This window comes from Tursiops truncatus, chromosome 10 (assembly GCF_011762595.2).
Source record: "Tursiops truncatus isolate mTurTru1 chromosome 10, mTurTru1.mat.Y, whole genome shotgun sequence".
NCBI lineage: Eukaryota > Metazoa > Chordata > Mammalia > Artiodactyla > Delphinidae > Tursiops > Tursiops truncatus.
The window spans coordinates 46510058-46534674 of record NC_047043.1 but is presented as its reverse complement, the minus strand read 5'-3'; the positions used below and the strand labels follow the sequence as shown (position 1 = coordinate 46534674).

At 40.7% G+C, this 24617-nt stretch overlaps 1 protein-coding gene and 1 pseudogene across 5 annotated transcripts in view; one reads left to right on the top strand and one right to left on the bottom strand.

Annotated features, from left to right (window-relative positions):
- The first annotated feature begins 3811 nt into the window (after positions 1 to 3811).
- Positions 3812 to 24617, top strand: part of SLC4A7 (solute carrier family 4 member 7) — a 124234-nt gene continuing 103428 nt past the window's right edge. For 2 of the 5 annotated variants that reach the window (XM_019946898.3, XM_019946897.3), the window contains exon 1: positions 3832 to 4090. In XM_019946898.3, the coding sequence (XP_019802457.2) occupies positions 4043 to 4090 (48 nt within the window). In that variant the 5' untranslated portion in view covers positions 3832 to 4042. Of the gene's footprint in view, positions 4091 to 24617 lie in introns of all 5 variants that reach the window. The other 3 variants (XM_019946899.3, XM_019946900.3, XM_033864503.2) reach the window with 3 other exon arrangements.
- Positions 4570 to 24617, bottom strand: part of LOC101319487 (dnaJ homolog subfamily C member 9 pseudogene) — a 40377-nt pseudogene continuing 20329 nt past the window's right edge.

Genomic DNA, 24617 nt, shown 5'->3' with positions numbered 1-24617 from the left:
GGAACAATTTTTTCAACTATTTTCCTTTTGTCTTTTCCCCACTGAGGCTGCTCTGATGCTCTTGTAAACACTATTCCAAGGATTTTAGTTTTCCTTATAGAATCAGATGATTGGGAATATTTAAGTTTCAGCTAGCACCAAGAAGAGGCAATGAAGAGATAAAGAATTGTCAAAGGATCCTCTGCTAAAGGATGGTTCCAAGCTGTTCAAAATGACAGAGAAACTGCTATTTTTCTTTAAAAAATATGTTCTGGCTCATAGAGAGTTGTTGGTGGGAAGATTATTCATGCCTCAGGATGAAGATCTTGCCAAGGGGTTGTATCCAAGTCCCTGCTAGTATTACCTACTGTTCCAGAAACCCAGGAAGTGTACTGAATCTGGGATATAGCTAAATGTCATTAATTTTAGGTGCTACAAGTTCATCATGAGTGATGAATTTAGGTTCAGATTCACCTTTGGTTAGCAAATGTTTCCCTGTGCTACATTTTGGATGAGTATTTAAAATACTAAGAGAACAATTTGCCTTTCAGAACCTTTGAACATTTTATAGCCATCACCATTTGCATGAAAGCAATTTTAATACATTATCTTCTTTACTTACTGCAACCATCGCCTCGGGATGAACTCTGGCTGAATATGAATTAAGTGGGCAATTGAGAGTAATCAGTTCTATAATTCAGACCTTTACTACACTATTTTTCCAGCAGGTGGGATGAACTGAGGAGTGGAAAAAGTGCATGGCAACAGAGAGGTCACTCAAAAAATAATTGTGGATTAAATAAACCAAGGGCTTATTATTTTCTTTTCACAAGTTGGATTAAGAGAAACTCATTTTCAGGGCTTCCCTGGTGGCGCAGTGGTTGAGAGTCCGCCTGCCGATGCAGGGGACACGGGTTCGTGCCCCGGTTCGGGAGGATCCCGCATGCCGGGCAGCGGCTGGGCGCGTGAGCCATGGCCGCTTGGCCTGCGTGTCCGGAGCCTGTGCTCCGCAGCGGGAGAGGCCGCAGCAGTGAGAGGCCCGCGTACCGTAAAAAAAAAAAAAAAAAAAAAAAAAAAGAGAAACTCATTTTCTAGCATGGTCTCCTGAACATATATTTTTAAGCCCTTCTTGAAGTTGCCTACTTAGCTCTTTCAACTCTGGCACCAAGGGTATAGGTTCCTATTTTGCTCCTGTCACTACTTTGGCCACATCCCCAGATTTCTCCCAGGATGCTCCTAGGTCTTAAAGGAAGTTTACCTCCCCCCTTCCCCACCTCCCAAATTCATTCAATTAACACAGGTACTGAAAGCTTACAAAGGCCAACCACTCTTCTAGGTATGCTGGGAATATAACAGGAAAATGAAACAGGCAAAAAAATTACTGTTTGCATGAAGCTTACATGGAGCAAACATTTTTTAAAAAATTAATTAATTAATTAATTAATTTTTGGCTGTGTTGGGTCTTTGTTGCTGCGTGCGGGATTTTCTCTAGCTGCGGTGAGCGGGGGCTACTCTTCGTTGCAGTGCGGCGGGCTTCTCGTTGGGTGGCTTCTCTTGTTGCAGAGCACGGGCTCTAGGCATGCGGGCCTCAGTAGTTGTGGCACTCGGGCTTAGTAGTTGTGGCTCGCAGGCTCTGGAGCACAGGCTCAGTAGTTGTGGTGCACGGGCCCAGCTGCTCCGTGGCATGGGGGATCTTCCCGGACTAGGGCTCAAACCCGTGTCCCCTGCGCTGGCAGGTGGATTCTTAACCACTGTGCCACCAGGGAAGCCTGGAGCACACATTAATCTGTGTTTGATGTTAAAATTAATCGATAATTTAAAAATTAATTGATAGTCAACCTAAGAAAGAAGTGGACAATTTTATTCGAGCCAATCTGAGGGTTATAACCCAGAAGATAGTCTTTCAGAAGGCTCTGAGGACTGATCTGCCCCTTAGAGGTCAAAGCACAGCTATGTAAGTTTTTGAGACAAACAGTTATATATCAAAGTATATTGACAGTTTACATAGTCCAACAAGGTGATAGTGGGTCATTGTGACCCCTTACAGGATTGAGAAAGGAATGTTATCTCCTAAGGAATTACCTTGCTGGTGCCAGGAGGATATTGCCTTTTTTTTTTTTTTTTTTTTTTTTGGTAGTAGGCATTCCTGTGTCTTCTAAGGGGATCTAATTAATGTGTAATGCAGATGCACAATACACATGAAAGGGGAGAGGGTAGTGGCTCAGATGGCAGAAAAAAGTGCATGTTAAATTTTTCTTGTCTTGCCTTTAAAATAATTTTGTTACATCAGTGTGTGTGTGTGTGTGTGTGTGTGTGTGTGTATACAGATGATAAACATAATGAGGCATAAATATATAGAATGTTATAAAAGAATAACTGCTGTATAGAAAAATAAAGCAGAGAAAGGGAATAGAAGATGTTCTGTATACACTAATTAGTTTTTTGGTAGGGAGGCTGCATTTTAAGAGACCCCAGAACTAATTCTTCAATATAAATCATATTTACCTTGTGATGGTATGGGTAAAAGTGATTGAAGCCTTAAACAACTTTAGGAGGCTCTTTTATTTTTTTTTTGATTCCAGTTCCTCTCTTTCTCCATATTCTTTCCTTTTCATTCTTGTTTCATCTTTTCATCCCTTTTGCTTGTTGCTGTACAACTTTCTTTAATGAATCATTAGAATGGTGCAATACAACACTTCCACTAACTAGGATTTAAAACCAGTTACCTCTCTGAAGCTCAGCTTCTTCATCTGTAAAATGGGGATAACAGAAAACATACTGTGGTGTTGTGAGGATTAGAGATGCAGCATGTTTGCCTTAATGTAACAGTGTCTAATTGTAGGCTTCTTTATACAGTAAGTGAATAATGGGTGCCCACCTAGAAGTAACTCTCTGGGAAATTTAGAAAAAAAGGGGACTAAGACCCAAACCAGGAAGGAGTCATCCAGCATACTTAACTATTTCTGACAAAGGGCTTTACTAATATCTATTTTGAGATGGATAGGGTAAGCGCTCCAGACTTGCTGGAATATAAAGTTTCCTTCCATAGCACTGATTTAGCTCTTCCCAGCTAATCTTTTTGTTCTCTTTTTTAAACACGCAAGACAACCTAGTAAACAATAATGCCTCTAATAAGCATGCTATGTTTCGGGTACGTTTAAGGATAGAAATTCACTTGATCCTTCAATGACCCTGTGTAGCAGGCACCGTCACCATGCGCAGTTAGAGCTGTGGATATTGGGGGGGGGTGCCCCAGAGGGTGGACTTGGGTGTGGGTGCCGCAGTGGTGCCCGGTCAGGGGCGCAAGCACACAAGGACACCTGGCCAGGAATGCTCCCTGTTTCACTGGCCCCAAGTTGGAGTTCGTCACAACAGAACAGAGAAAAAAACCTTGCAGCACTCCTAACGACCCGTTAGTTCCTTTGGGGTTCCCGTGAGCGCCCCTGTAATGGGCAGCGACCTTCTTCCCTCCTGCCACGAGGAACGTGGTTAGGAGGTAGGCGCCATGGTGACCCCCAGCCCCCCTCGGACTAGGAAAACGAGCTACACGCTAGTCTTGGTCACTTAAGATTTTACAGAGGGGCGGGCCTCCTGAGGAGGTGGCGTGGCGCCGGGATGAGTGTGGAAACCCGAAGGCCTCCGAGTGGCTGGAACGCCCGCCTCCCTCCCACCCTCCCGCTTCACCTCTGGGCTGCCTGGCCGCCGGGCCAGGACTCGCCTGGGAGGACCCCGGCCAGCCGGGGGCGTGGCGCCAGGGGGCGGGCGTGTGGGCGGGGCCTAATGCGTCACGGCCTGGCCCCGCCCCCGGGCCTCTGCGGCGCCCTCCTCCCCGCCTCGGCCTCCCTCCAGCTCAGTGCTTGCTCCACGTTCCACGCTGCGGCCTCGAGAGCCCGCGAGAGGCAGCTTCGCGGTCTCCGCGCACGCGCCTCAGTCTCTGTCTCACGGCTTTCCCCACGCGAGCGCCTCGCTCACGAGCGCACGTTCGTTTCCCCTCGCGCGTCCGGCTCTCGGCCGCGGCGGCGGCGGCGGCAGCGGGCGGACCGCGCCGGCTGGACGGCCGACCATGGAGGCGGACGGGGCCGGAGAGCAGATGAGACCGCTTCTCACCCGGGTAACGAGAAGGGTGCGGGCGGCGGGGCTCCTTGGCAGGCGGGCGCGGGGCGCGGCGGACAAAGGCTGGGGCGCGGCGGGCCGGCCGCAGGTCCCGGGTCGGGCCCCCCCACCGCAGGCGGCCGGCGCGCCGGGGCAGCCCCTTTGTGTGACCGCCCGGAGCTGGGGGCGGGCGGCGCGGCGCCAAGGAGGCCGGCGTGGGGGGCCGGCAGCGCGCCGCCGGCATCCCGGCTGCCGCGTCCCGGGGCCTCGGCATCCGGGGGGCCCGGCAGCCCGCGAGCTCGGCCGGTCAACAGCCGGACAGGCGCCTCCTCCTCTCCGCGGGGCTCGCCTCTCCTTGCCGGCGTTCTCCCCGTCAGGTCTCGGTTCCAGTGGCCTTGGCGCTGGACTTGAGGTCAGACCGTCGATAAACCCATCCTCTCCCCGCGAGGAGGAGCGCGGCCCCACCTGGCTAAGCCACAGGCCGTGGTGAGGAGCTGGTTAAATCTTCTCCGTCTTCCCTGTTTCCCCACCCGCCTGCCGCACGCTTTGTTCCGGGACTTCTCCGGCCGCGTGGACGAGCCGCCTGCGTTGGCGGCCAAGGCTGCGTCTCAGTGCCGACTCTGCCCGGCCAGCCTCCTCCTCTCCTGGCGAGAACCCGAGTGTCTTCCTGCCGCAGGCCAAGTGCAAAGTGGAAGGTGTTCTGACCCTGCGCGCTGCTCTTTACAGCAGCCTAGCAAAAGCGCGTTTTCCGCTGAAGCTGGGGGTGGCTTCAGGGTGAGATGGGAGTTGGGGTGGGCTTTCAAAAGGTCGGCATTCGCATTTGGGATGCCGGACGGGTGGCCCACGCTCAAGAAACTGACTTCCTGCTTTCATATAGGATGCATAGGTACCCACGGTTGTGATTCTTTCCTCCCTTCATAGTTCGTGACTCAAAGGGCATAGAGGTGTTAGAAATTTTCCTGCTTCCAGCTCTTACTTGGTGACCAGGAAAGGAGGGAAGGTTGCAGTGAAAAACGTCCAGTCTTTCACAACTAACAGGAAAATTGCTTTTCACATATTTTTATTAAAGAATTTCACTTATCCCCCCCCCCCCCCCCACTCCCCCCGTCCTTTTAAAGGTTATTGTACGGGCCTGGAGAGTAGCCATTCATCATTTCAACATGTTCAACTATAAATTCTCAAAACGTGGAGAAAAACTTAGTCTCCAGACAGTGAAGTCATTTAGCAGTGGTTTTTGGGAAGATCACTCATACTGATGGTAATGGAATCCTGGAAGCTCGTTTGTCCTAAGGATCTTCTGTAATTCTTTGTGTGGCCTTTGAATAAACTGTTTTAGATGTATTTCTTAGCACCTTCCCTGATACTATGTATCAGATACACTTGGCTGTTCTTAAATTTATTATTTGCAAACTTTCAATTCAGAACAGTAAAGAGCCTCAGCGTTTACATAAACAAAACTGGAGAGAAACTATGATGTGTTCTCAAATATTGCCTCCTTAGCTAGCAAAGGAGGCCTTTGATAATGCCATTGCCTTCCAAATCATTCATTCATTCATTGTGATAACACTACTTAGAACCCATTCTGTAGTACCCAACAAGACAGAACCAGCTCTGCTCAAATGAGGGAGACAAATGACAAAGGGATTATCAAACACCGTTATTAATGGCATGGCAGGGGAGCATTTTGGAAGGGTATACCTCCTAAATCTTGGGAAGATAAGACTTGGCTACAGTAACCATGTACAAATTGATAATATAAATCAAATATGGTAAGCTATCATACAGTCTAAAAATAGAATGAGAGAACAGGAGAACTGTTGGTTTAAGTAGTAGAGACTATTACTTGAAAACTGGGAAGAGGAACTATTTGTATTGACAAAATTAACTCTTTCCTCACTGATTTTCCAATGGTAAATGCATGTCATAAAAGTGGAAGATTATGGTATTCATCAGTCATAACTTCTCTAACCCCTAGCCAACTGCTTAGCATAGTAAAAAAAAGAATAAAATTATTACTCCTAAAATTCTATCTTAGATAAGTAATTATGCAAAAATTTTTGAATAAATTGGTGGCAGTTTATATTACTCTGAAACTGGAGCCCATCTGTTTCATAAATCAGGCTCTAAGGTTTCTTCTGCTCTTAAAATTCTGTAATTTTCATTGATTATGGTTTTGAGGAAAGGCATTTATCTTATAGAAAAAAATGCAACTTTTGTTTGCTTTGTACAAAAACTCATTATCCTAGGCCTCCCTGAGAATTGATTTGAACTGTCATTCTTATTTTCTGGTATAGATTAAATCCTGTTACAACAAATAGCACTGTTTAGAAGGTTCCCAGGTTTTAGCAAATGTTCTACTTTTAAGCACTATATGATTTAACAGGATTCTGTTAATAATTGTTATGTAATTTCATTCATTTTACCACTACCTATTAAGTATCTCCTAGGTGGCAGGCACTGGGGATATAAGCAGAAAAGGTAGGCAGAAACCTAACCTCACTGAGTTTATTTTGGCATGTGTAGTGAATACAGTGATAGCATTTGCATTCCTGCTAATTCCACTTGTGAGTGCCAGTTAAAACATTTTCATGAGTTAGAAATACTTTTAGAAAAGTAGTTGTTAGTAGAAATGAAAGAATTTAACAACCTGGTATGAATTCAGTGGTGATTGGCAGTAGAAGGTGTTTTGGTAGGTCTTTAAGTATGCATTCTCTTTGGGGAGCTCTCTGACTAGGTATGGTTAGCTCTAGAGATATTAAGCACCCCAGGCACATTATAAGGATTTTAGTTCCCTTTTGGCCTTATAGTTGGTACCTCTGGGCCACGATCTGTGGATATGTAATAAAGGGAACAATAGCAAATCTGTCAGCAGTCCAACTGAAACTGTGGGACAGTTGAGTTGGATTGAAGAATTGGTTTATTTGGTAACTGAGCTGGGGAAGTACACAGGTTTTCTTCTAAGAGAACTTAAGATATGAAAATAGAGTGTTTTGTTACACTAAACTCCTGTTAATTGAGTAGGTTAAAATCGAAAGCCAAAGTAACCTGGTGTTGGAGGAACCTGGTATGTTATTTTAGTGGTATGTGGTGTGCTAAAACCTTGGCACTTATACTTGTCAACATCCTGTAATGGGTTTTTCTTCCTCTTTCCTTCCCTTTCTTTCTTACTGTATTTTGCTGCAAATGTGATCTTAAAGTAGATAGTATCTGCAACTCACAAAATGGGCCATTTATATCAAGGAGCATACAGGTGATTCATAGGGTTAATATTATAGATTATTCATTGTGGCTTTTGATTTATATTATAGCTTTCTCTTATTGATTAAGGATTCTTCTATAGTTACTACTTTTTTGCATACATTATTTCCAATTTTGCAATAAGCATGTATCAGTAATAAAGATAAGTGTTTATATATGTGAAGGTTCAGTTAGCTACCTCCCCCTCTTTTTTAGCCTCCTTTTGAACAAGAGAATTTTTGATTCCTGTACAAAGCGGGTATATTCCAAGGTTCTAACTTAAAATGAAGTTTGCCTCTGTTTTTGTTAGCAGACAACTTGATGTATTTTGTTGAGTAGTACTCATTGAATTTTACAACTTGGGGAGACTTTTAGGATTATTTGTAATTGTAGTTGACCCTTGAACAGCACAGAAGTTAGGGGTTCTGACTCTCCATGCAGTGGAAAATCCTCTGTATCTGCAGTTCCACATCCACAGATTCAATCACCTGTGGATCGTGTAGAGATGTGGTATGTGTTTGTTGAAAAAATATCCGCATATAAGTGGACCTGCGTTGTTAAAGGGTCAGCTGTATAATGATAATAAACCATGAAGGGATCTGTGGTTGGCATAGTGTTACGATGGTGTTTGGTGATGCTGCTGCTGACAGTCTTCCTGAGGGCAGAGGGCCAGCAGACTGGAGTAGTCCTGGATTCCTAAAGTACTGACTCTTTGCTTCCATGGGCTGAATGCTTTTCAGTGACTGCTGTAAGATGAGAGTGGCCAAACACTATTTCAGTGCTTGATTTAGGAAGATAATGAGATTATGCTATAGATTTGCATATTTATCTGGAGCTGATATACCAGTATAGAAAGGTTCTAGTTTGGCTATTTTAAGCATATTTTCAGATTTCCTCCAATGAGGTTATTTTTAAGTATTTTAATTTTTCTTTAGCCATAGTTTGAATTTTTTTTTCTTTCTTTTTTTTTTTTTTTTGCGGTACGAGGGCCTCTCACTGTTGTGGCCTTTCCCGCTGCGGAGCACAGGCTCCGAACGCGCAGGCTCAGCGGCCATGGCTCACGGGCCCAGCCGCTCCACAGCATGTGGGATCTTCCCGTAACCAGGGCACGAAGCCGTGTCCCCTGCATCGGCAGGCGGACTCTCAACCACTGCGCCACCAGGGAAGCCCCATAGTTTGAATTTTGATAAGTTTATTTAGAGCAGTTTTTTGGGGGGGCACAGTATCACAGTGAAGGGTAAAACACAATATACCTTTCATAACAAAATAGAAAAGATGCACTAATATTTTTAATATTCTTTCTTTTTCTTTGTAGAGAGTGTTATGTTGACTGGTATCATTTGGTTCTCATTCTTTTCGCATGTCAGGCAGTATAGAATCGCCTTCTCTCCGGATTCTAGGACTGCATTGCTTCTTTTTGTCAGATTGCTCGATTTGGAGAGCTGTTGAGTTGTATATCATCTCTCATGAGACATTTGGGAAATGGATATATCTTTGAAAATGGATTCACATGTGCAAGATGCCTGTACTCATATAGAGCATGAGAAGGGACAAGATGATACTCAAAATCTTTTTTTCTCATAATTTCCCATAACATAATTAACACTTGGTGCTTTTGTGCTTGGTGCCTGTTCTTTTATATACAGAATATTTTCAGCCTAATACTACTCTTTATTCTGGAAAAAATACTGACAATACTTACACAGAACTCCTCTCACTTTAGGAATTGATACATTCAACAAAAACAAAAAAGGAATAAAGCAAATTTATGTATAGTAGACTCTTCCCATTGAGTTCATTGGAGATGTTTCTGTTAAAATAAGTCCTTAAGGAACAAATTTTTGTTGAGAATTCAAATTAGAAGTTCCCATTGTACTATACTTTGGCTACTGGGATATTATCTTGATCTAGAAAACATCTTTCCTTTTCAAAATTTTAGCACTTTTTAATATTTGCCATGGGTGGGTGGGATTCTGGGGGGACGAAGTGTCAGGGAAGGGAGGGAAGAGGGTATTACAGGGCTGTGTTTGTCTGAATTATGACAGATGAAACTTTAGCATCAGGCTTGATGAGAGGAGCCTGGACTGGGCTTCAGCCCCTACTGGTTCTGTCTTCCAAATGCTCTTCGGTATCACCCTCAAAACCAAATGTGGTGGCCCTGCATGTATCACCTTTTCAATTTAATACCTCTTCTCTCCTAATCATTATAGCATGACTGTAATCATGCTTGGGGATTCTTTGATCTGCATTTAAAGCACACAGAATTTTTTTTGTTTCTCCTGGGCATTTACACAGTCATGTTCAAATTTGCTGCAGTTATATTTCTAGTAGATACTACTGTCTAATGTAAAATGTATTGCGTTTTTAAAATCCCAGATAAGATTACACATTGTATAAGATGAATTAAAGGCCAACTTTCTTAATCCTGTAAGAACCTAATTTATTTATTTAAAATAAGAGACAACTGTGTAAAAATCAGACCACAACCCCTTGTAAAAGTTCCCACAGTAATTTAATAGAATTTACTTTGCCTGATATCATTAATTGTTAAATATGATCCCTTTGAGTATGCTTTATTCACTTTGCACCAAGGAACACCTCATGGCGAATTTTCTGCTGGTTTTTCATTAGCTTTGCATGAAAAGTACTCTGAGTTCTGTCCTAGAGTTGGGTATTGATGGTGCCATAGATAATATAGCACTGTCTATTTAAAATTGCTTCTAAAATAGATATGCCCATGGGGACTGTGGAAGGGCCTCAGGGGTCCGTGAATCCCCAGAAGCTGAAAAATTTTAAGTTTATATGCATTATCTAGGAGAGGGTCAAATAGTTTTACATTCAGATCTCAAAGGGGTTTATAATTCAGAAAATAGCCAAGACCTAGTCTAAAAATTAGCTCAGTTTGGTTTTGTGCCTTCATTGAAAGTTCATAGTCTTATATTTTGCTTAACTAGATGACAGTAGTTATTATTATTATTTTTTTGGCAGTCATTGATAAGAACTTTTTTTTATTAGAAAGTAATACAAAAATATAAATAAAATTATATTATTAGGTTGTATTTGGCTATAAGTTACATAACTTCAACTCCAAGTGATTTAACAAAAGGAAATTTACCATCTTGTTATCTCACATGATGAGAATACAGACTTGGTAACAATTCAGCGACTCATTGCTTTCATTAAGAACTCATATTCCATCCATTACTCTACCGTGCCATTTAGTGGGGAGGCTTTGGTCTTAGACTGGCTCTCATGTTCACAAGGTGGCTGTAGCATTTCGATCACATTCTAAAGCAACGTTATCCAAAGACAGCAGAGACCCTCTGTTGTGCAACATTTTTTAGGAATAAGGAAACCTTTCCCAAAAGCCACTTGACAGACTTCCCCATATGTTTTACTGACCAGAATTCTGTTACATGCCCTTTTTTTTTTTTTAACATCTTTATTGGAGTATAATTGCTTTACAATGGTGTGTTAGTTTCTTCTGTATAACAAAGTGAATCAGCTATACGTATACATATATCCCCATGTCTCCTCCGTCTTGCATCTCCCTCCCACCCTCCCTGTCCCACCGCTCTAGGTGGACACAAGTACCGAGCTGATCTCCCTGTGCTATGCGACTGCTTCCCACTAGCTATCTATTTTACATTTGGTAGTGTATATATGTCCATGCCACTCTCTCACTTCGTAGATGACAGTAATTATTAAATTCACCCCAGTATTTGCTAAAGTTTGTTTTGCAAAATACTACACACCTGTAGAAGGTTTTGCAAAAGAACCATCCTGTAACCAAATTAAGTTCAGCAAATGTCATGTGCTATACTTTTGGGAGATTCACAGTGCACAATTAAAGGCTCTGAGAAAGACATTCAGCTTTGATGGGGAGAGAATGCAGCCATGTGGGGTAGAAATTTCTGATGGTTCTTACAAAATATGAACAATAGGTCACTGGGAATTCCCTGGCAGTCTAGTAGTTAGGGCTCTGTGCTTCCACGGCAGGGGACACAGGTTCAATCCCTGGTCTGGGAACTGAAACCCCGCATGCTACGCGGCGCCCCCTCCCCGCCCCCCTGAAAAAAAGTAGGTCACTAATATGTTGTGTTATTATAAGTCTAAGAAAGCAAATCCTATGGTATTTATAATTCACTTTGTTACAGTAACAGGAGAGATTTGAAAAATGTATCACTTAAGAAGATACTTTGGAAGCAACATGATAGGGCACTGTATGAATAAATTATGGTATATCCACACCGTAGGTTGCTACAGCTATGAAAAAGGAATGAGGAAGATCTCTGTACTGATGTGGAGAGATCTCTAGGATAAATTGATTTAAAAAAATCAAGGTGTGGGTCAGAAGATACTATTTCATGCCTTTTCTCTAAGGGGAGTAATAAGAATGTATATTTGTACTTACTAGTATTTGTATAAATACCCTGGAAATATTATCAAAAAACTAATAAAAACGATTGCCATTGAGGGTATGAGGGAACAGGACTTGAGACAAGAGTGGGAACAAAACTTCAGTGTACGGTAAGTCCCCTACGTAGGAACTTTCAAAGATATGAACATGCATGTCCAATCGTGTAAGTTAGTTCATGTGTCTGGCGTACATTGTCACATGCGTGCATCCTCTACAAGTGATTGTACTTTTGTGTACTTTACAGTACTGTATAGAGTACAGTAGTACAGTATCTTTATTTCAAGCCCAGGATGTCTGGAAGCAAGTGTAAAATCAGCAGTGATGTAGCTGGTACTGCTAAGAAGTGCCTGGAATTGGAGGCCCAGAGAAAGGACAGAGAGAGACAAGAGGAAGAAGTAACTGAAGAACCGAAGAGATTTACGATGCAGGAAATGGCAAGGGGATTTTCTTTATTTGAGGAGGCATTGTTAGTTTTTGAGGCACAGAACCCGAAAGTGGAACGGTACACAAAGGTTGCAGCAGCCATTCAGAAGGCAGTCCAGTGCTACCGTGTCATCTGTGGTGAAAAAAAAGAGCTACTACCCAGACATCACTGGATCGTTTTTTCAAGAGGGTAGATAGAATTGAATCCAGCAAGGAACCAGAACCTGTGCCATCAATGTCAGGCATGAGTGAAATTGCAGCTTGCCCTCCGTCTCCTATTGCTGACGATCCTTCAGCTCTACCACCTCCCACCTCCTTTCCCTCCTCCAGTCAGTAACTCTTCTTGCCTGTTCACTTGATGCCAGTCCCTGTATGCCAGCTGTTGTACTGTACCATTGTACTTTTCAAGGTACTGGACTGTAAAATTAAAAATGTTTTTATTTTTTGTGTTCGTTTGTTTTTTATAGAATATTTGTGTGAAAAGTATGATAAATTTATTACAGTACAGTGCTATACAGCTGATTGTATTAGGTGGGTACCTAGGCTAACTTTGTTGGACTTACGAACAAATTGGACTTATGAATGTGCTCTCAGAATGGAACTCGTTCATATGCAGGGGACACACACTGTATACCTTTCAATATAGTTTTGATTTTTGAACCATGCAAACATATTCAGTAAAATAGGATGATTTCTTATATTGTTTTATGTCATGGGTTGACATATTTATCTAGCTATTTCATGAAAGAGAATTGTATAGCTGTCGATATAGTGTAATATATTATGAACTACGTAATTTTTCATGTTCTAAAGGTGCCATATAACAATACATGTCTATCAGTAAAATCAGATACTACAGCCTAATTATGATAATGAATGCTCGATTCCTTTGGAAATTTTAAGTTTGCATGTTATTGATGTCCTGATCCTTCTCTCCCTTTTAACTTCTTTCTATCAAGGGATTTAGATTAGTGAGGAGTCAGTGGAAGGTAGGATGTGGGAAGAGACTGAGGGTGATGCTGTTATAAATGAAAGTGCCTTAGGTGTAAGGAAGTAACTGCCTGGTTATATATATGTCTTTAAACTTTGTTTTCCTTTATGATGTTTATACTTCCCTTCGATTGAGGATCATATACATTAAAAAAATTATCCAGGTTAATTACATTTGTTGAGAGTACCGTGGCACAGTTGCAGGGGCCCCACTCGCATTGCTGTCCTGTGTCTGCTCCGGAAGGCAGCATCTGCCTTGCTGACTGGCTTCTCTGGGCTGTGCAGCATGGCATTGCTCTGGGAAGATGCCCCTGTAACTGCAGGTTCCTCCTGTTCTGTGTAATCCATGTGAAACGTCTAGCCCTACACTTTAAAAAATTAGTTACACGTAAAACTAAAGAAATGATTTCCACTTAGCCAGTTTTTAGAAGCCAATAATTTGGAAAAGAGCGATGATCATTTTTTTCCCTCTCCTGAAGGTGTTTTTATATTTCCATTTGAGTGTAAACCTCAGTGATATTCTGAGACTACAGCACCTCAGATGAAACAGTGAAACCCCACTGAAGACTGCTAACTCTTCCTTCAATCGCAGCACTGGCGGTGAAGAATGTCATTTTTCTCACATTGATGTGCGTCACTTATCTAGGATTTTTGGTTTTAACCTTGCTGTGGCTAAGTTGGTGAAGAACTGGAAACTGACTTTTTAGAGAAAGCCTGCTTTGAGCCATGCATTTTTTTTGGCATCTTTAAATCACTTACTATTCCTGTTGCAGATGTGAACTCATAGGCAGAGAGGGTTTCTGAAATTTCCCAGGCCATACGGTTAGTAAGAGGCTAACCTGAGATTTGAACTCATGGTTGTTGCCAGACCACTGCTTATTCCTCGTCTTCCATCCCTCATTAGTCTGGAGTAATGAGAGATCCCTGTTTGTCAGTACCTTAACATTAAGCATACTAGGTGATTTTATTGGTGTGATAGTTGAAAGCTCTATTTGCCTCAGATAACTGTGGTTTTCTTCTATATTTAAAAGCTTTATTACTATAACTTTTGTGAATTAGTTGCTAATATTACAGAAGTTAAATATTTTAATGAAATTTGCCCCTTTGCCTCCAGGTTCTCTGAGGGCTGGGATAGAACTTTTCTGGATCATTACTCAGTTCTCAACTAAGTCTGTTCTAGGTTTTCAAACATAGAAGGTATTCAGTGAATATTTGTTCAGTGAATGAATGCTAGGATAATGCCATGAACTCAGATTTGAAGTTGAATATATTTCTAGTTAATTGTTTAATCAGTAACTTAATAAATTTTATAACTTTTATTTGTGGTTAAGAGAAAGGCTTCTACTTTGCTTGATATAACTGCCAGTAGAAGAGAATAGAATGTTCCTTTCCTTGGTTCTGTTGAGGGGGAATATTGAATAAATGGTTTGGATTGATCCCAAAGTAAGAGTACTTAACATTTTTTTTTAACCTGAGCTAGGATTTTAGGCAAGTGAGCATTAAGCATCATTAAAATGAAAATTTTATGACTCTTAAGATATTTTCACAAGTTTGAAATACATATCTATTGATTGTTGGAAAACAGTAGGTATTTTACTTATATATTAATACTTCTATAATAGTTTCTTCATGAAAATTAGTGACTTTCAAAATATATGATTATAGCCAATGGCAAGAAAAGGGATCTCAAATCCCAGATATGATGTCAGCTGTTATATATATTGGTTTAAAATTGTGCTGTTTTTATTAATTCTTTAGAATTATTACTTACATAATAGAACTTTTTTGTTCATCTGCTTTTAATTTTGTACCCTTGAGGTTTGTGGACCCTCTTCCTTCCTGGACTCTGCCTCCCTAACTTTGCAGTCCACGCATCACTGCCTGTGCAGGTGCTGTAAGTAACCAGTGCACTGACTCAGCATCCTTCAGTATTCTGTGCTTATTTCTGTTTTCCTTTAATTGTTCCCAGATGACCTCATAATATGTTCAGGAGGAACTTCCTTTTCGATTTTTGCATGTGCCATTAGCAGTATCCTCAGGATAAGGTTCTGTTAGGAGCCTGTTTATGTCTGGCCAACTTGTAATAACGGATTCATTCAGACTAAAATTGGCCTTCCTTTGGTCTTTCATTTTATTTTATTGAACTATTTTTATTCAGTAATAGGAAATTTACTAAATAACCACAAGCCCAAAACCTCTTTTTCAAAACAAGGTAAAATTTGGAAGTAGCTTAACTTTAGTCCCTGGTGTAACAACTACATGCTTGGGTTTCAGACACACCTGGGTTCCGTATCCCTAATCTGCCACCAGGTGGCCTTGGGCAGCTACCATCTTTGAATCTCATTTTTCTCATCTGTATAATTGATATTATAATACTTACAGGGCTTTTTCATGATTAAGGAAAGGAATATACTGTATAAAATGCTAACTGTGACCTTGGAAACTTGTTATGAATATTCATCCTGTGTTCTTATAAATTAGAGTTAGTGTACATATTGATTGAAGAAATAGGTAGAAAATAGAAAGCCTTAACTCCCCTTAAACCCTGGCATTGAGAGATTCTGATTAGCTCTGTGCGGAGGGACTATGTATTAGGAAACACTTGGTTTTCCTCCTGTGCTTCTCGTCTATGCTCATGCAACTACTACCCTTGCAGCAGTTCTGACATCAGATGTGTGCGGGTTGTTCCCACACCAAGCAGTTCTGTGACAGTGGCTGAGTGTTCTGTAATCTTACTCAGTTCTGACACTCCATCTGGAGATGGTGTCAGGTGTCATGGGCTCAGTCTCACAAGGCTGCCTGCCCCCCGCCCCCACCCCTTCAGATGCCACTTGCAAGTCCTGATGGCCCCCTGGGCATCTGGGTCATTAGCTATAAATCAGAGGTTTCCGTGACTCCCTCCTTGGAGCTGATTAATTTGGTAGAGTGGCTCACGGAACTCAGGAAAAGTTTACTTACCATTTGCCAACTTACTATAAAAGGGTGTGATAAAGGATACAGATGAACATCCAGATGAAAGAGATACACAGGGCCAGGTATATGGGAGGTGCCGTCTCTGGGAAGCCACTCTCCCACTTACTCCATGTGTTCAGGAACCCAGAAGCTCTCCGAATGCCTTACTTGTGGGATTTTTATGGAGGCTTCATCATGTAGGCATGACAGTCATTAAATCCTTCTCCAGTCCCCTCCCCTCTCTGGAGAACGGGGACTGGGGCTGAAAGTTCCAAGCTTCTTGTCATGGCTTAGTCTTTCTGGTGACCACCCCCATCCAGGAGCCCACCCAGTCACCTCATTAGAACAAGACACTGCTGTCACCCAGGAAACTCCAAGGGATTTAGGAGCCCTGTGTCAGGAACTGGGGTCAAAGACCAAATACTAGAACAAAAGATGTTCTTAGTGCTGTATTACTTAGGAAATTACAAGGGCTTTAGGAGTTCTGTGCCAGGAACTGGGGACAGAGACCAATATATATATTTATTGGTCTCTTATCTCACAGGTTAGATAATGGGTTATTGCCTTACACCTCAGATTTAAAAGAATATAATTATATTTTGACAAAGTGTTCAGAAGTTTAAAGCATAATATAGTTATTTTTCTTTAAATAATTTTAACCATTTGACAAAACATTTAAAATGTGATATATGTCTCTCCTTTTAAAAATAGACTACGATCATTAACTAGCTTTAGGCTTGTGGGTATTTTTAATCTTATCTTGTTTTAATTATTTTCTTTTGTCATTGAATTTCTTATCTACTATAGATTTGTTATAGATAACAAATGAAATCTTGTAGTTATTAAATGGGATGGGGGAAGGGTTTTCTGCTATGTCACTGGCACAAATTTTACCACCTACTATGGATGGTCTTCTAATTCTTGGCTTGTTGTAGATTGCTGGGGTTGCTAGATAGCTTAATACTGTCTTGATGAGATTTTACAGTATTTTCTTGTTAGGATATCAGAATTTAGTCTGCAGGGTATTACAATGCAAAAGAGTTTCACACACTGCTTGGCAGAGTAGGTATAAGATAGTTCCTAGTTATTCTGCTGAGGCATGATAATAAGAAATTATACTTTATAAAGAGTTCATAGTTTCTTCTTAAATTTAATTGTCATTTATATTATTTTTTCTGTAATCTGAAGTAACAAGAATGTATTTTATTGGATAAAGTGAATGTTCTGAGTTTTGTTTTGCATATACATACACACATACATACATATAAATGTATACACAGTCATTTTATATACATGATTATGTGTTTATTTGAATCATTGGCTAATTAAACAACATAGAGACACTTAGGAATTTTCAGATTAACTATGTAACATTGAATTTTATTGAGTTCAAATAGTCAAGTTTTCATTCTGTTTTACAAACGTGATTTCTCATGGGAGTTTTAAAGTAAGGCAGTTTGTTTTAAGGACGGCAGTACGGACTTAATTAAGTTAACTGTACTTTTCTGAGGTTGATGTTTTCTTACCTACATTTTTCAAGCTACTTCAAATCATTTTTAAAGACAGTTTTGATAGAATAAGATATAAATAAATAAAAGTAATTTTATTGATTAGAAATCAAAACATAGTATCTTAACATAATGATCTCACAGCAAGGTATGACCTCCCCCAAATTTAGAATTCACATTGGAGGTGTGAGGAGGGGTGGGTGATAAGGTGGTAAAGGGGGATGAGGGAAAGGATTTTAGATTAAATTTCATCATTTCAGATCACAGTTGAAAATTACCAGTTGCCTGTTTTGCATAATTGCATCTACTCAGTTTTTATATGTTAACTTATTTTGCTATCATCTGCTAATTGCATTGATTTAGCAATAAATGGGTTTAAAAGGTTAAGTGCTGAATATTGAGTGGATTAGCCATGAGGGATTGTTTTACACTTGCAGTGCTGGTGCTTCTCCCCTTATGGTTGTGAACTTCAGATAGTTAGGGGCAGTCTGAGATGACAGTTTGGTGGCAGTGAATTTCAGATCATTGGGAATTGCTTCATCTCCCTGTGTCTAGAATAGGCAGAGGGAGGTATCTGATGGAGGAGTAAATCGTGTTCATTGAGAAAATTTGTGTAGAAAGCCAAAATGATAACATTTTCCAAGCAGCCTCAAGAGAATGGTCTAGATACCTTAATAAAGGAGCATTGGTAGACTAACTTTGGTTGGGCCTGTGGGTAGGGGCCAATTACTGTTTAAATGCCTTGAATCACTGTAGTGTCACAGCTTTTATCTTAGTTTGTTGTCTGAAGTAAATAAACTTGACCTGTGGTTTACAGAGTGCAGGTCTAGGGTCTTTAGTGAGAATGTTTTACTTACTGTGTGGGTTGTGAAGTACAGCTTTAACTTGCTCCTCTTCACCTTGTCCTCCACTTTTCAAAGTAACCATGGAGTTAAAACCCTGACGAGCCTGTGCTTGTCCAGCTTTTAAAGTACAGATCTTCCTCAACTTACGGTGGGGTTATGTTTCGATAAACCCTTCGTTAGTTCAGAATATCCTAAGTTGAAATTGCTTTTAACACACTTAACCTACAGGACAGCAGAGCTTAGCCTATCTGAGATGTGCTCAGGACACTTAACCTTAGTCTATAGCTGGGCACAGTTATCTATCTCAAAGCCTAATTTATGATAAAGCATTGAAAAATATCTCATGTAATTTATTGAATACTGTACTGAAGGTGAAAAGTGGAATGGCTGTCTGGGTACAGAATGGTTGTAAGTGTGTTGGTTTGGTTGTTTACACTCAGGATTGTGTGGCTGAGTGGGAGCTGTGGCCGCCCAGCCTCAGCAGAGAGGGTCATCCTATGTATTGCTAGCCTGGGAAAAGATCAAAATTCAAAAATGGAAGTACGGTTTCTACCAGATGTGTATTGGTTTAGTACCATGGTAAAGTGGAAAAATTGTTAAGTTGAACCATTTGAAGTTGGGGACCATCTAAAATTTAGGGCGGGTTATCCCACGTATTCATTGTCTCTGAATTGTCTCACTGTTTTCCAAACTGCAGGTTGTGACTTGTTAGTGGTTGCAGAAACAAGTAGTGGATTATCACAAGCATTAAAAAAGAAAAGAAGGGCTTCCCTGGTGGCACAGTGGTTGGGAGTCCGCCTGCCGATGCAGGGGACACGGGTTCGTGCCCCGGTCTGGGAAGATCCCACATGCCGCGGAGCGGCTGGGCCCGTGAGCCATGGCTGCTGGGCCTGCGCGTCCGGAGCCTGTGCTCCGCAGCGGGAGAGGCCACAACAGTGAGCGGCCCACGTACCGCAAAAAAAAAAAAAAAAAAAAAAAAAAAGAAAAGAAACAGGAGTAGAAAATAACAATACATTGCAATAGTAAGGGCAAATATTGTTTTGTGGAACTTTTGTTTTATATATACATACGCAGACATGTAAACAGATATATGCATACTGGTTGTGATGTAAAATGTATTCCCAGGGGTTGCTATTAAAAAAAATTTTTTTTAATCCCTTTCTATAAATTAACATTTGATTGCATTCATTTAGGAATAATATTTACACTTTTTTCATTTAAAAGTTTAACATATGCAAGTAAGTATATAGATGAGACGCTGTTACTTGACTTATAAATTAATGCTACATCAGCAGTTTTTATATTGGAGAATTGAACTTCATATTTCATTAATAGTAGCTTACTGGGTCTATGTATAATAAATGAAGTGTAATGAAAAGGAAGAACTGTCAACAGATTTCTATTCATTTTCAAACTCTCATCAACTAATTCTTTAGGCTTGTGAGCAAAAAAAAATTTATAATATTTGCAATTAGTCTGTTTAGTCTGTTTGACCCAGAAGTACCTGAAATACTGCAATATTTTTAATGAGACTATCCTTTGGAAAGGACCTATATGGAAGATGCTGTAGAGATCTTGCCTTTACTGTTGAATCAGTACTCTATTAGTACAGTTTAAGTGCTTTGAGATTTTTTTAAGAGGCAAGATGAGAAGCGTGGAATGCTTAGTGACATTGAATTAGAAGAGGCTTGAAAGAAGACAGGTATTGTTTATTGTATTGGATAATCCTTAGAGACTGAACTATAATATAAGACTCAGTATATTTGCAGATTAAGTATCTGAAAGTGAAAAAAGCAGAGTATGTTCCTGTATGATTTAACTTTTTGTGCGTATATTCAATAATTATTATTAATATTGAATACTGAAGTAGGTCAAAAGTAAATATTGACTATCTCTTGGAGGTGGAATTTGAAGGTAGACAGATTATTATGTTTTAGTTTTCAAAATTTTTAGAGTGTGTAATACTTTTGTAAAATAATGTATTTTTAAGTATCTGAAGTTATCCCCTTATAGCCATTTCCCACACAGATCAGTCAAATGATTATCTCTAGAAGAGTTAAATTATATTTTGGGGATTGGATAAAATGGTCAGTCATGTTTTTCGGAGACTGCCAACTGTATCATCATTTTTGGCACCATAGCAATGGCTTTTAATTGCTATGCGTTTTCAATACCTGTGTGTTTTGTTTTTAATGTGAAGATGGTTGTAGTGAAAACCATTTTCACATAATTGAAGTTTAGGCTTTTGAAGAGTTTAAGTGTGTTTAGGCATGCCTCTCATCTTACCAGAAGCCCTCTAAATTACGTAGGCCATTCTAGAAATGAGTCTCTTTAAGCAGTTTTCAAGGCTAATCAATGTGTAAGTTTTTGATGACTGTTACAGAAGTTGACAATGAAACTATGATAAGAATTTATGCCCATTTCTAATTTACAGGGTCATTAACGTGATTTGGTAACCACTATATTCCCATCATTCTTATCCTTTGAACTTTGAGGATTCTTTGTTGCTTATTCTTCCCCCACCCTTTTTTTCCCCTCTTTCCACTGTTTGCACTTTCTTTCATATCTAGTTAGAATCTGTGGCCCATATATATTTCATTTAAACACCTAAGCTGTTACCTAGTTTTTTCTTCCAGAATCTTTTTTTGAAGGGCATTCATTCGATACTTGCCAAGGCTTTTAAAAATAAAATTGTTAAGTTGATGGTTTTCCTTACTTTTCCTTTCTGTGCTCTTAACTGCATGTTTCCAGTCCCTCACCCAGACTTGCCCCACTGTGAACAGTAGTCATTACATTTCTTATTCTTTACATGGAAGCAGTCACTGCTGCCAAATGCTGCATGAGAAACTGTTTGAGACAGACATTTCATAAAGATGTACTTTATGAAAGTTCATTTACTTCGCAGGATATATATTTGTAAAGTATAAAAATTTAAAAATAGCATCAGGACTTACTTGGTGGCACAGTGGTTAAGAGTCCGCCTGCCAATGCAGGGGACACGGGTTCGAGCCCTGGTCTGGGAAGATCCCACATGCTGCGGAGCAACTAAGCCCGCGAGCCACAACTACTGAGCCTGAGTGCCACAACTAATGAAGCCTTCGCGACTAGAGCCCGTGCTCTGCCAACAAGAGAAGGCACTGCAGTGAGAAGCCTGCACACCTCAATGAAGAGTAGCCTCCGCTTGCTGCAACTAGAGAAAGCCCACGCACAGCAACAAAGACCCAACGCAGCCAAAAATAAATATTAAAAAAATAATAAATAAATTTATAAAAAAAAAGAAAACATACTTACGGTTAAAAAAATAGCATTTGTATAGAGATATCTAATAATATTAGTCACTTTGTAAAGTAATTGATTTTATATAATTTTCAGTTTTTATTATAAATTAGGGTGATATTTCTGATATTGCTAATAGTTTGTTTTTTTAATTTTTTTATTTATTGATAATAGTTTAACTGAATATTTACTCATGTGCTGTGAGTAGTGTTAGAACATAACCCTGTCAGTCACATGTGATAGTGTAACGTTCCTATTGTACAAATGAGGAAAATGAGTCTCAGGAAGATGAGGCCTTTGTGCACGTTCACTCAGCTGGTAAATCGAGGAATCAGAGTTCACACCCAGGCTGTCTGGCCCTCAAGCTGGTACAGTAAGTGCCCTTAATATCCATCTTAATATTGTGGAAAATGCTCACAAAGCAAACATAAAATACCTTTTGTGCTCAATCCTGTCGTCTTCTTAATATGAATGGGAATGTTTGTAGTGGATATATGTAGTGGATATAGCCTATGTCTTTCTAAAAGTTAAAAGATAATGGTTTTCGTTGATGGTATTTAGCCAGTTTTTTCCCCTCTTCCTGCTGAGAGAACTGATTGAAAGTATGTTATTACCTTGGCATATCTGTTGAACTTTTGAGGCTTATGCTGTGTAGCCGTAGCACCCTGTATCTTTCTTCCCTGTTACCTACTAAAGTGTAGTCAGCTATTGTAAATGTTGACACCTGACTCACAGTCTTCCCGTAGGTCCCCTAGGCTGAGTCCTGTTATTGTCTTAGGTTATTTGAGAGTGCCAGTGGGGTGACCCATATCAGTTTGTTGATTTTTCTCATCTGCCAGGGCCCTTACTTCCATTCTGCAATGCTCATGGCCTTATGGCCTTAACTTCTGGAGCTCCTCCTGTATAAGTGAATTTTTTTGTGTGTGGGACGCGGGCCTCTCACTGTTGTGGCCTCTCCCGTTGCGGAGCACAGGCTCCGAACGTGCAGGCTTGGTGGCCATGGCTCACGGGCCTAGCTGCTCCGCGGCATGTGGGATCTTCCCGGACCGGGGCACGAACCCGTGTCCCCTGCATTGGCAGGCGGACTCTCAACCACTGCGCCACCAGGGAAGCCCGTGAATTCTTAAATTTAGATATTTGAGTCTAACCACAAGCTCCTTTTTTTTTTTTTTAAAGCTTTCTTCTCTTACTCTACTAATCCCATAATTCTTATTCTTTGAACTTTGAGGCTCTTGAGTCACATACTACCCCCATCCCCTGCTTTTTTTTGGTCCACTGCCTCCACGGCCCTATCCAGTTTAGAATGCGCGGCCCATATCCAGCCTCTGTCTTGTTTGAGAGAGAATACCATCATGTCTATTAGTATTAAATATGTTGGTAAATCCCTAATTCTTAATCAATCTAACTGCTGAGATTGCTCAACACAAGTGGAAAATTGTTACGCAGGCTTATAGGTTGGTACCCCTCTCCATTCAGGTTTCTCTCTGGTTCCTCAGAGATAGAAAATACTCCCCTGTCTTTCTAATTCTCTCCTGTTCTCTGCAGTGGGTACATTGAACATTCCCTGCTCTCTTCAGACTGTATCCTCTCACCCCTCAATCCTAGGAAATGCTGCTACTTTCTTCACAGAGTCAGTAGAAGATGCCAGAAGGGAGCTCCCATCCACTGCTATTTCCACTTGGATAACTCAGCTGAGACTTAACATGTTTTACAACTTATCAAACCTTCCCTTCTTTCTGCATTTCTTATCTCAGTGAATGGGTACCACTCTCTGTTTGGTTACTCAGATTTGAAAATGTGAGCATTATCTATGACTTTTCTCTCCCTCTACCCAAACACCAAATCCAGTGGACTCAGCATCCTAACTGTCTCTAGTTAAGTTCTGTTTCTTTCCATATTTCCTTTGACCATCATATTTGCCATTGTCTGGAATAATGCAGCACCCTTCTAGTTGGCTTCCAGTGTTAAAGAAAAAATATTCTGTTAAGGAAAAAATTATTCAGTGACCCTTGTTAAAGAATGAAAGCAGACTTTTTAAGGGAGGCTGTCATGGTGGGTGTAGGGACTACTGCAGTGGGGGAGAGATATGGGACTCAACTCTTAACAAGGACAAGTGGCCATTTATATCCAAGAAGCAGGGGTAGGGGGCAGTGGGTGGAAAATTGCTAAGAGGAAACATCAGAGGGAGGCGGGTTCTTGTTAGAACAACTCAGCCGAGTTGCTGAAGTCAGGACAGGGTGATAAGATACTGATGATGAAAGATTTTCACCAAACTGACTTAGCAAGATTCTTGCTCATGCTGGATTCTACAGGGACAGAGAGGGAAGCTGGAGATTGGCTCAGAGGATCCTAGTTAAAGTTTGGCCAAAGGAGAGAGTCTTTATTATAATTCTCTACACTGTTACCTTGCTAGAGAGACCTCCCCTGTTTAAAGCCCATTGCTCTCAGAATGAGTCTGAAACTTACCTAGGTCCTGAAAGGTCCTGCCCATTTTGTCTGCTCCATCTTTTTCTGACCATAGTCGGTGTATTTTAGTTATTTGAACACAGTAGACTTTTCTCATCTCTGGACCTGGGCATGGTGTATCCCTATTCCTAGTACAGTGCCTGGCACATAGTAAGCACTTGATAAATATCTGTTAGATGATTACGTGAATAAAGGAGCAAATGAAGAGTGTATTGTAGTAGAAGGATAGGTATAACAATCTCTGAAATATATAGATGTCCAAATGATTCAGGTAGTTTAAAAATACACTTAAAATCTTTTATTCAACTGCAGAATTAGTTGATAATGCAGGGACGACTTGGCTGTTCAGAATAGTGTATACTGTAATTTCAATTAGATGTAAATTTTGTATAAAATGAATGGAGAACCATTTGCATTGAGGAAGCCTTT